This window comes from Ictalurus furcatus, chromosome 15, assembly GCF_023375685.1.
Source record: "Ictalurus furcatus strain D&B chromosome 15, Billie_1.0, whole genome shotgun sequence".
NCBI lineage: Eukaryota > Metazoa > Chordata > Actinopteri > Siluriformes > Ictaluridae > Ictalurus > Ictalurus furcatus.
The window spans coordinates 26,390,149-26,402,837 of NC_071269.1; the positions used below are offsets into that span (position 1 = coordinate 26,390,149).

General features: G+C 42.0%; 1 protein-coding gene across 1 annotated transcript in view; it reads right to left on the reverse strand.

The window, feature by feature from the left end:
- Positions 1-6,951: 6,951 nt before the first annotated feature.
- The window catches only part of hdac7a (histone deacetylase 7a), a 48,800-nt gene continuing 43,062 nt past the window's right edge, over positions 6,952-12,689 (reverse strand). The window contains exons 19-23 of the mRNA XM_053642547.1: positions 11,995-12,167; positions 11,685-11,818; positions 11,149-11,230; positions 10,813-10,954; positions 6,952-9,547 (exon numbers count right to left, since the gene is read on the reverse strand). Coding sequence (XP_053498522.1) covers positions 9,508-9,547; positions 10,813-10,954; positions 11,149-11,230; positions 11,685-11,818; positions 11,995-12,167 — 571 coding nt within the window. The 3' untranslated portion in view covers positions 6,952-9,507. The remainder of the gene's footprint in view (positions 9,548-10,812; positions 10,955-11,148; positions 11,231-11,684; positions 11,819-11,994; positions 12,168-12,689) is intronic.

Sequence of the window (12,689 nt, forward strand, 5' to 3'; positions counted from 1 at the left end):
GCACAAACTTAATGAGGAAACGGTCAATCTTAAATTAATTGTAAACATTGTGAATGCCAGGGGAAAACATCTCACCATTCGCTACAGGGAGCTAACCAGACAATTCTATTCAATTCAATTCAGTTTCATTTGTATAGTGCGTTTAACAATAGACCATGTCACAAAGCAGTTTTACAAAAATAGATAATTTCCTGATCGAAATTTTTAATTAAAAAATGATTCCTTCAAAATTACCCCTAAAATTTATTAAACGATAGTGTTTTTTTTTTTTATTTAAAGACAAAGAACTCCTAAGGCTGAGGTCAACATAGTGCAGAGGAAAGGCTAAAGTATAGCTCTAGTTTCAAAATACCCGAAATACCAGCCAAGTATTTTGGACTCTGAAACAAAAACTGTATGCGAGTTTGCATGCTACTCTTAAGTAGTCAGGCAAACAGGTGTGGCTCATTGCTCCTGCTCATTTTGGAGCAGTCCTGTGCTTCCCTCTGGTTCTCAAAAGGCGGCCTAGCTGATGACACAGTCCCAGGCTGGAATGTTACACCTGGATGACAAAATACCTGAACACATGAGTAAAGATGTGTTCTGCAGTCTAGAAGGTGGAAGGAAGTCCAGTAAAGGGGAGTAGGCAAAGGGATTTGGAAAAGTGGTCTACTGTTACCATAATGTTATTCTGAAACATGGGGAGGTCAGTGACGAAGTCAATGGCTATGGGACCATGGTCACTGTGGCAAAGGGGAGAAGCTTACCTGCAGGCAGGGTCAGGGGCATTTGGTCTGTTAATCATCAGATTCTTCTCCATGCATTTTTTCCAGCTCAGTTGGTAGACTGTTTTGTTTTATGGAAGCTTAGGTAACTTAGCTGTCAATGTATGACATGATCAGAAAAAGTTGGATTTATCATAACTTGCCTCGGGAGTTATCACTGTCTGTAGGACTACCAGACCGATAAAATATAAAACTTTTCAAGCTAGTCTAGTTTGGTGTTGCTAGCCAAGGGGAGGCACAACTAAGCTATGGGTTTATCTGCTACAGAGCCATGCAAAGTACATTATTTTTCCCTATGCTCTGCTCATATCATGTTCACGTAAACTGGAACTCATGTAGACATTTACACACCTTGTTTTCCTGCTCAACATCAAAGGATGTTACTATTTCAGTTTCAACACATTTACTGGTTTAAAAAAATCTGTGTATATCCATTTTTCCTCACATTGACTGTGAGCTAGCATTTGGGAGAATTTAGAGACTGTCAGCCAGTAAGACAATCATGTATTTCCATGTATTTTCCTATAAACTCTGTCTGATTGGTTTCACCTCTGTTCACCCTCTGTTCAAGATATAAAATTACAACACCACCGTCTTCTTTTACTGACATTCATTTATATAGTGACAAACCACTCCAAATGGATAAATATTCAGGGCTAAAGAAAAATATATGCCCCTGGGCAGGGTTAAGGGTACTCAGGCTTGGGCACATGAGGAGCTTGATGAGATGAACTTGTGGACGTCTTGGAGCCCACAGGGCCACCATTATTTACCCTGAAGGAGTTGGTGGGTTCTTTGAGTGCTAGGGTGTCCAGTAGTTTGGGAGGTGTGAACCCACGAGATCTGTTTATCTCTGAAGTGGGAAGGCACATATTTCTTTGTTTTTTTGGAACTCTCACCTCAGGTGTGTGCTCTATCTCCTGATCAGTGTCCCAGGTTATAGCCCCTACAAAGCATGACTGTGGTAGGATACATTCCTCTGGGGTTTCTCTTGGAGGGGTTGAATGGAGACGGGAGAGTCAGATTTTGTGTTCCTGGAGCCAGGTCTGTTGGAGATGGTAAACTGAAACCTTGCAAAGAACAGGGCCCAGTGTGTTTGGCTAAAGTTCAGTCTTTTGGCTGACTTAATGCACTCTAGGTTTTTGTGGTCTGTGAAAATTGTGGATGGATGGGATGCCCCCTCCAGCCAGTGGTGCCATTCCTACATGGGTAGTTTCAAGGCCAGTAGTTCCCTGTTGCCGGTGTCATAGTTGCATTTGGCTGTGGAAAGCTTCTTCAAAAAGAAGGCCATGGGGTGGAGTTTGGACTTCTCTCCAAATCTCTGTGATAAGATGGCCCCCACCCCAGTTTCAAAGCTGTACACTTCCACTATGTAAAGCTTGGAGGGGCCAGGGTGTTTAAGTATGGGGCTAAGGTGAAGGCCTCCTTGTGGCACTCAAATGCTTGGTTGGCTGAGGGTTTCCACTTCTGATTCTTGGGTTCTTTCTTGAGCGGAGAAGTCAGAGGGGAGGTGTTGGTGCTAAATCCACTGGTGAACCTCCTATAGAAGTTTGCAAAACCAAAGAATCTTTGCATCTCCTTAACAGTAGGGGGAAAGGGCCAGTGAGTGACAGTGTGACCTTGTCTTGATCCATGAACACACCCTCTGGGCTTATTATATATTCAGTGAACGAGATTTGTGACACATGAAATTCTTACCTTTCTCCTTTCATGCAAGGACCCTTTGGACATGGTGGATGTGCATCTATTTGCATGGGGAGTAGATTAAGATAATATTGATATAAGCTATGACAAACTTGCCCAGCATGTTCTTGTAGAACATCAGTACTCAGGCATTGAAAGACTGCTGCACTGAAGATATGGCATCATGCAGTACTCAAAGTGGCCGTCTTCTACTTGTCACTGCTGCAAATATGCACCAAGTTGTAGGCACTGTGTAGGTCCAACTTGGAAAAGATTTTGGCCTCTTGTAGTTGCTACAAAGCAGAGGGGACCGGTGGCAGAGGATATCTCTACTTAACCATAGCTTGATTCAGTCTCTAGTAATCATTTCAAGGCCACAGGCTGCTCCCTTTCTTCTCCAGGAAAAAGAAGCCTGCAGATGCTGGCGAGGTTGAGGGGTGAAGTACTGTTTCAGGGCTTCCTGAAAGTGCTTAACCCTTGACAATAAGCGGCTTTGAAGGAGCATGGAGCATGAATCTTTTATGCTTGGTGGGATTGCCTGCATATTTGCCTGGACTTGCAATGAGAAGAGAAGCAGATATAGAGGGTCCCGCCAAAGGAGCTAGTGAGTAAGACAACATGGTTTGGAGCTGTGCTAGCTACGCACTGAACATGGCTATCTTCAATTTAATTCAATTCAGTTCAGTTTTATTTGTATAGCACTTTTAACAATGGACATTGTCTCAGAGCAGCTTTACAGAAATATATGAATTCAAGATATAGATTTTAAATGTATGAATTTATCACTAATGAGGAGCCAGAGGCGACGGTAGTGAGTACAAACTCCCTGAGACGATATGAGGAAAAACCTTGAGAGGAGCCAGAGTCAAAAGTAACCCGTCCTCATCTGGGTGCGATTATAAATAAATACACTCCTTCTATAAATGTGCTAATACTACATGCTCAAATAGTGCAGTTGTGTAAGCAGGAAATTCATTACAGTTTCTACATGAAGTCTGTTGTGTTGAACTTCTCCACTGTTCACTGATGGAGACTCGAGTGCAGAACTGTTTGTGGTAATTGTAGTCCTAAAGCTATCATAGTACAACTGTTCATATGAACTGAGGTCCAAAGCATCTTTATGGTTTTTAAGTGGAACCATCCTCAGTAATCTCAATGATCTTTAGGCTGCACCATGTGGGTCCAAAGCCATCTTTATGGTTTTTAAGTGGAACCATCCTCAGTAATCTCAATGATCTTTAGTCTGCACCATGTGGGGACATTCTCAGCAGCAACATGTGACTTCCAGTTGATGAGAACTCCAACCAGAAATAGGGCATCAGAATGGATCAGGCAGGTCTGGAGAGCAGAAGGGGTCAGGATCACTGGCATCTCAGGAGTATCATGTGTAGCTCAACAGAAAGAGAGAGAGAGAGAGAGAGAGAGAGAAGGAAAGAGAGGGAGAGATTATTAGGTATGGTTATTGTCCTGTAATGGTTAAGGACAATGTACTTTACATCACCACAACACTCTATACCCGTGATCCTCTAGATCTGCTCCTTTACCTAAGAAAAAAACTATTCACAAAAAGCTTGAATAAACAAATATGTTTTCAGTCTGGACTTAAACACTGAGTCTCTGTCTGAGTCCCGAACACTAATTGGAAGACTGTTCCATGACTGTGGGGCTTTGTAAGAGAAAGCTCTTCCCCTGCTGTAACCTTCACTATTCCAGGTACCAACAAATATCCTGCACCTTTTGATCTAAGTAGGCGTGGTGGATCATAAAAGACCAAAAAATTTGCTCAGATACTGTGGCGTGAGACCATTCAGTGCTTTATAGGTCAATAATAGATTCATTTTATAATCAATGTGAAATTTTACTGGGAGCCAATGCAGTGTGGATAAGATAGGGGTGATGCACGTATGTGCTCTTATTGTTCTCCAACGACGTGGCCCTGTGCTGCCAAGGTCTGGCGGCTCTCTAGGCTACCTGTTGCATTCATTAGCAGTGAAGTAGTCTGTCAGGTGGCAGGGACGGATGCAAGTGCAGCTACACAGAAACTCTATTATAAAAGCTTGCAACAAATCCAATATGTACAGTAAAATAAGAAACAGGAAACAGGCAGTTACCACCGCAACAGAGTTTTTAGACTGATGGTATTGTTAGTCTGTGACCTAGTAAACCAGTATCAGGATGTATTTATTGATAGAGGCATCAAACCACTGCCAAATGCCATAAATATGAATGCAAATGCAATGGTCAGGCGATTGATGAACAGCATAAACTAACCAAGGCAGGAGTCAAAAACCAGAAAACCAGAAACAGGATCAAATCCAGAGTGTCAGAATCACAAAATACAAAGGCATGGTATTGACTGGTAACAAAGTCAAAGAGCGTGTACTTAGCGGTGAACTGTGGGGTTGTGTGTGTATATGTAGCAAGGTTCATAATTGAGTCCAGGTGTGTGTGTTCAGTTGAAAGCTGACAGAGTTCATGGATGTTGGGTGTTGGGAAATCAACTGTTAATGAGAAGCAAAAACACATCAATGACTTTATAACGTAAAACACCAAACACTGACCTCTACATGCTATAGATGTTTCTGAATAGCGGATGTGTGTGTGTGCTTGCGTGTGTGTGTGTGTGTGCTTGTGTGTGTGCTTGTGTGTGTGTGTGTGCATGTGTGTGTGGTTCTTGTGTGTGTGTGCTTTTGTGTGTGTGTGTGTGTGTGTGTGTGCGTGTGTTTACTGTGGAAAATAAAAAAAGTTTCTATCCATCTGTGCTTTTTCCAGAATCCCAGAATTCCGAGTGTTTATCCCCTCAGTGATTGGAGAGAGGCTAAGAGGAATTTGCTTCTCCACAGCAGAGTTTCTGGGTTTCAGCTCAGACTGGACACTGAGAACTCACACCTCCTCAACACTCCGCCTCCATCACACTGTACGCATACACACCTGCTCACTAACTCTTTATCTAGCATTTAACTAGCAGGTTTTTTTTCTCTCTCTCTCTCTCTCTGATTTTCCTTTAAATCACCTTCAGCCAGCATTTTGAAGAGGAAGTGTGTCACACGGGGTAAACTCAACACTGAACACTTGTTCATCAGGAATCTAAATATAAATCTAGATCCTGATTTCTCATCCTGAAGCTACTCTGTCACAGTGTTTATTGTTAAAATGCTGAAGAAATAAAACTGAATTGAACTGATTTGAATTTAAATGCACACTCACCTAATAAAATTCCTTCAAGATTACTGGACCCATTACTATGATGTCCATGGGGACTCGTCCGGGGGGTGGGTGGGGGGGGGGGTCGAAGCCGGTCTATGGTACTGAAGGAGTTTAAGTGTTTTCAAAATGACTTCCTGTATGCTTTAAACAAAAATATATAAATAAACCAATAAATTAATAATTCATTCTATTTCTACGCAATTTCTCTGATCAGTGCAGTGTGTAAACTATGGTGTGTGTGTGTGTGTGTGTGTGTTTTAATTACGAGTACCACACACTCTTTAGCAGCCAGATATCCCTCATTACTGTGTTTCTCTGAGACGGCCCTAAACTTTTTTTTCACTTTGAGGTTTTAGTAATATGTGTGTGTGTGTGTGTGTGTGTGTGTGTGTGTGTGTTCAACAGTGATAAAATGTATGTAAAATGTAAACATCTGCAAAAGCCTCAGCTCGTCTCTGTTCTTCACACTCAGAGCTCGAAACGGTTGTTTAGAGGAGCAACATCAGAACTTCTGATCTGTTGAACACATGGAATGTTCATTTTCTCACCCTGCTGTTTACATATGCCCCACCCTTTCCACCACGCCCCCTCCATAACCATTCTTTTACATAACCCCACCCCCTCTGTAACCCAAATCTGAAGATTTCTTTTAGCCAGTCTGACCAGCTCATTGGTCTCCTCCACACAGTCCGATGTTCCCCCCAGAGTCGGTTCCCTCGTCGCTTCGTCTCCAGCAGATCCCGAGACAGGCGATGGCAAAGACATTACAGACGTTACTGACTAAGCTCATTGTCCATGTGGAGTCTGTTTCTGCTCTCCATCTCCACAGTGTAGCTCTGCTTCCTCTCCACGTTCCATCACATGATGAATAAACGTTAGCAATCAGCAGCTTGTCCATCTGAACAGTAAAACCAACACAATTCTCCCTGAACATTTTTATCTGCTTTAATAAAACCTCTCTTTTATACAATATTACAATCTGTCTGTATTAAAGTTGATGATAAAATACTTTTTGCCTCCTCATTATTTATTTATTTATTGATTTATTTACTTTGGCTTGTTTTTCCTCTTCTGTGCTTTGTGTTCTATCTGTGACTCTGTCGCATTATATTCATTACAATCTCATTAATATTCATTACCATCTCATTAATATTAATTTAAGGCCCATTAATATACACAATCATTTCAACACTACATCTTACGTAATTAAGGTCTTAATATTTCATTACTATATTAGATTTAAAAAAAAGTTTGGTACTGGTAATATTTATAATCACAAACAGACAGAAAAACAGCGTCAGTAAAACAAAATGTTTCATTTTATTTGGAAGAGATAGAAAATACAAAATAGAGATTCTTTTCTATACACAGGCATTAAAAAGGAGGAGGAAATGAATAAAATCATCATCTGTTAGTGATAGATAAAGGCACGCGGAAATGAGTTTTGGTCTTGCAGTGATATTTACATTAAGGCTTTAGAATGAAAAATGACAAGATATGAAAAAAATTATAGAGAATGAAGACGTTAGTGGCTCGTCTTTAGTCCTTACACGTGTCGTAAAGCAGAAAACACGGCTGTCGGTTTCCTCCCTGTGGTATCCAGAGCAGGAAGTGAGAATACACACTTACACACTCCTCAGGAGGTAAAACCCAATAAACACACACACACACACACACACACACACACACACACACACACACACACACACACACCGCCCCCTACTGCACAGGAATGTAAAAGTTCACTTCTTTCACAACTCAAACTCAGCACAGGTTATTAAAAATCCTACAGTTTCTTTAGTAAACGAGCCGTTTAGCTGTGACACTGAAACTCCGGATTAAACTCCAGATTAAACTGTGACTGGTCCTCAAAGTCAAAATAACTTTTAATAAATGAAGAATGTAAAACGTAACATGATGAAGCTCACTCGGAGACACGTGTTAAACTGAAATGACGTGTAGGTTCTCCTGGGCTAATACACACCCAGAGTCGTCACACCACACACACACACACACACAGCTGAACACAGTGGTTTGTTATGAGGCAATAACACGTGTGAGGAGCATGAAGAGGAGGTGCATGTTTTACTCTGAACCCAACATCACAGGAATCTTTACATGACTTCAAGTGCTTTTTGTTATCAGCTGATCAATCAGGTCGCATTTAAACACACAAACACACACACCCTAACGGACAGGTTCACCAAACCCTGGAGGAAGTGTGTGATTCCTCCTGGAGTGAAGAACATTAAATCCATAAGATTGTTAGTTAGTGGTTTCAGTTTTTTTTTTTATCATCGCAATAAAATACACAAATCTTTTGGTCTGTTTCATCTAAAACTTCCTTTCCCTCAAACACTACCCGTCTCACAGCGCAGCGCTAAAGACACGTTACAGCACTGCTAGTTTCCCGCTAATTCACACCGCACACATTTCAACAGATTAAGGTGATTAAAGGCAGATTCGGCACATTTACACACCTCACTGTTCACTGGAGGCTTCATAAAGCCGGGTTTGTGTACTGATATCTGGTTATAGGGTTTATATATTATGGTCTTTATTTTCGCTCATTTCTTTCAGATGATGTGACGTAACGAGCGCAGCTGTACGTTTTTTGTTGCTCTGTGTGTAAACAAAGCTGATCTTATTTACCGTTTAACAGTTTAACGTGTCGGCCGGACTGACAGGAACCACGTGCATTACAACCACAATATTCACACTCGCATCAACTCTGCTTTCTAACCACCATTATTCTTATTCTTATGAGTCTCTGATGTCACCAGCACTGATAGTAACCTTGTGGGCGTGGCCTGTCCAGCTTTTTTAACGTCCATAGTAAAAGGGTATACGCCAAATTCATACACAGTACCACAGTTCAGTTTCTGCACTGGAGTGAAAAGAAAAAACCAGAGAGAACTGACGCTGTGTGAGAAATTATCAATATCGTTCGTGAGGCTTCATGTGAAACAGGAAATGACACAGACTCCTATCACATTACGTCACTTCCACTTCCTGTTTCTCTACTTCCTGTAAAAGCAGGCGTGCGGAGTGTAAACACACGTGTGTGGTTTTAACATGACGTCCTAACACCGTGTAGAGGGACGAGACGCTACTTCCTGTTTGTCTGATCAGTGATTGGTCATTACAGTGCTCTCGCTGTACACTCGCTGTGTGTGTGTGTATGTGTGTGTGTGTGTGTGTGTGTGTGTGTGTGAACTTGTGTTCATCGTAATAAACATAACTGTACATAAATTTTCCCAGAGTTTGGAGATAAATGTCACGGTTCACATTATGGAATGCACAGTGCAAAAAAATGAGAGCGAGGAATAAACACGAGCTCCTTCTTTATCTTCTTTAGTGGTTAATGTTGGAAGTGACATCATCGGGACGGGAAAATCTGTCCACACCGTAACAGTTCAATGATAAACAGTAAAAAAAAAAAAAAAAAAAAAAGAGTCTTTTGTCTTTAGGGAGGAATTTTTGTGTTTTCTCCTTAAATCCTGCGTCTCCAACAGAAATGTTCCTCGAAACGTGATGGAGGAACACGGAACTTAAAAAAAAAAAAGTTCAAATAATCTGAGACTCATTAAGACTCGTCCTTCACCTGACAGAAGTGGATGTAGGGAAAGTTCTGGAATCCACAGCGTCCAGCGGGGGCCGTTAGATTAGCCGCACCGCTGAACTCACACAGGAGAAGTAGCATAGGGGTAAAGAGGAAGTGACATCACCACAGCCCCTCCCATCGAAGGCACCGCTGGTCATAAGGCAGCGAGAGAGTTTGCGCTCCCTCGCAGTCATGTGACGTGGAACTGCACCATGATTGGACAGTTATTCCGAAACAAAATAAGCGGGTTTACATTGAGTCCTGGTCCTCCATTGGTTCATCAGCGACTCTGAATGTGATAAAAAAAATACAAAGAAAAACAAAAACTAAGTACAAAAAAACCACTCTGTTCATTATGTAGCCATAAATATCATGCGTCACTGCAGGAGACTACACAATACCCATACAGAATACCCATAATGCACTTCTATAACCAGGAGTTTAACTCCGACACGTGTGCACAGTGGATATAAAACGTTTACGGGCCTGTTAAAGTTGCAGGTTTTTGTGACATAATTTTTTTTTATTTCCACCTTTAATGTGAAATAGCAACCAAAAATAATTTAAGTGAAAAAAATAGAAACATTTCAGGAAAAGGCTTGCAGTAACCTGGCTGCATAAGTATGTGCACCCTCTTAAAATACGGTCACGTGGCGGTGCTGTGCTCGGAATGAACCAATCACATTCAATCTCATGCTCAAAAGTAATTATCATACAGCTGTCATCAATGAAGTGATTCTGATTAACCCCTAATAAAGATCGGCTGTTTCTGTAGGATTTTATTCACATCTTGGTTTCATCCGACTGCTGAAGCCAAAGAGCTTACGAAGCCTGTATGAGCTCTCTCCGTGGAAAGTAATCAATCAGGAGAGGGGTACAAAAGAATTTCTAAAACATTAGATGTACGAAGTGGAGAAAATGGAGCACCACAGTGACATCAGCAAGAACAGGACGTCCCTCCAAAACTGACCCAAGGACAAGAGCAAAACTTACCAGGGAGTCTGCTGAGCGATCTAGAGCAACATTAAACATTAAAACATTACAAAGATAAAACATTGTGGACATAGATCTAAAGATGCTGAAGCATGGTGGTGGCAGCATCATGCTACAGGGAACATCTCTTTAGCTGGGACTGGGGCTCTAGTTAAGATAGAATTTCTGTAATGAAGAGTGGAATAAAATGACCAAATGAAGATGTGTTAAGTCAGCAGATCTTACCCCGAGACACTGAGTGCTGTATTTCAGGCAAACGCTGCTTTAACACAGTATCAGTTCAGGCGCGTGTATACTTATACAACCAGGTGCTTGTACGTTTTTTCTTTTTCCCCCCTGAAACATTTCTATTTGCTTTTCACGTGAATGTTGCTGTTTGCTGTTTCACATTACAGGTGAAAAAAGTTCGGAAGTGATTTTACTTTGTTTCATATTTAAACCTTTATTCATTATAACAGGAGTGTGTAAACTTTTTATATCCACTGTATATGAGAATAGAATAAGATGTGTAAGGTAAATGTATAATGTGTGTATGAGATGATGAACATATATGTTCTGTACCTCTTGGTATTGTTCAGGACTCCGACTGAGAGCGAGGCGAGAGCTTTCACTGCAGCAGTTTCCTCACTGTCTCCCTTCTGAGCACCGGCATACGACAAGCTCACTGACAGCAACATCTCCCTGACACACGGCCAGTACTCACCTGGGGGGGGTGAGAGACAGACAGAGAGTGAGACAGGTAGGGTAATATACTGATGTCTACAAGACACAATTGTAAATGAGTAAATCATATCCCAGGAAGAAGAGATGGACAGACAGAGAGACAGACAAACAGGGAGGCAGAGAGATGGAGAGGAAGACAGACAAACGGAGAGACAGACAGAGAGACAGACTGACTCTGTATGTGCAGAACTTTCTGTAGTGACTGCACCGCATTAGCGTTGGGTTTCTGATTCAGCACTTCATCTGGTAAAGGATCCTGATACAGAGAGACAGACAGAGAGACAGACAGATCAGTTAACATCCTATATTACAATAAGATCTACATTACTAACAGTGTGTGTGTGTGTTTGTGTGAGTGTGTGTGTGAGTGTGTGTGGTGTGTGAGTGTGTGAGTGTGTTTGTGTGAGTGTGTGAGAGTATGGTGTGTGAGTGTGTGTGTGTTTTTTCACATTTACTCACTTAACACTAGCTAGTAATTTACTGTAAATGAAGTTGATGTGAAAGAGAACCGTGTTTATTCTGTGTGTAACTCGCTCAGTGTCAGTCAGAAGACCTCCTGTGTGAAGGAACCACTGGAACCATGCTGTACGGTACTGAGATACTGTAGAGCCACCCATCAGCACATGAGTATCTGAGAGGGCTACTGTCCATTATAGCAGGTAATAACAGGTAATAATAGGTAATAACAGGTATATGAGACTGTAACTGACCTCCAGCCCCAGCAGCGCACTAACACAGGACTCTGACGCATCACAGATGGCTGTGAGGTCGTGACCCCCCTCCAGGGCCAAAACCACACGCCCTCCTGCTAACTTCATCAACTGCTGGGTCAGGAACCCAAAACCTGCGCGCACACACACACACACACACACATTTATTGTTCATTCAATAACCAGTAAAACACAGGTAAGTTTTGTGTGTAATTGTGTGTGCGAATGTAATTGTGTGTGTGTGTGTGTGTGTGTGTGAGAGAGAGAGATATGATGATGATGATGATGATGATGATGATGATGATCATACACTTGGCGGTGACTCTGTATCCTCCCAGTGGAGCAGGATGTCCCTCTGCAGCATCAAACCCTGCTGAGACGAGCACCAAGTCTGGGGAGAAATCCTGAGCGATGGGAATCACCACCGTCCTGCACACACACACACACACACACACACACACACGCACACAATGAAACCTTGTTTATAAACAGAGCAACAGGAAGTGAACAGGAAGTCATGTCTTCTCCGCAGGAAGTGCTCAAACTTTCAGAACCACAGAAGAAAAAAATCTTCCCACTGACTTCCTCTCATTTCAGTTCATCTTCAAAACTAAACACACTCTCTCTCTCTCTCTCTCTCTCTCTCTCTCTCTCTCTATCTATATCTAGCTTTTTTTCTTTGTCTGTCTCTCTGTCTTTCTCTTTATATCTGTCCATCTGTCTCTCTCTCTCTCACACACACACACACACACACACACACACACACACACACAGACTTTCTCTCTCTTTTTCTCAGTCTGTCTCTCTCTCCTGTCGACGCATCACTCAGTTAGTTCAAAGCTCCGCCAGCGTCTGCTTCTCGTTTAGAGCTTGTCATTCGTCTCACGTCACTGACAGCCCGCCATCTGGGAGCCATTTACCTTAATTACCCACAATCCTCCACTTCACCACCCTACCCTGTCCGTGGCAACCAGCCCTGCCTCCTTCCAGACCAATAAAATTACC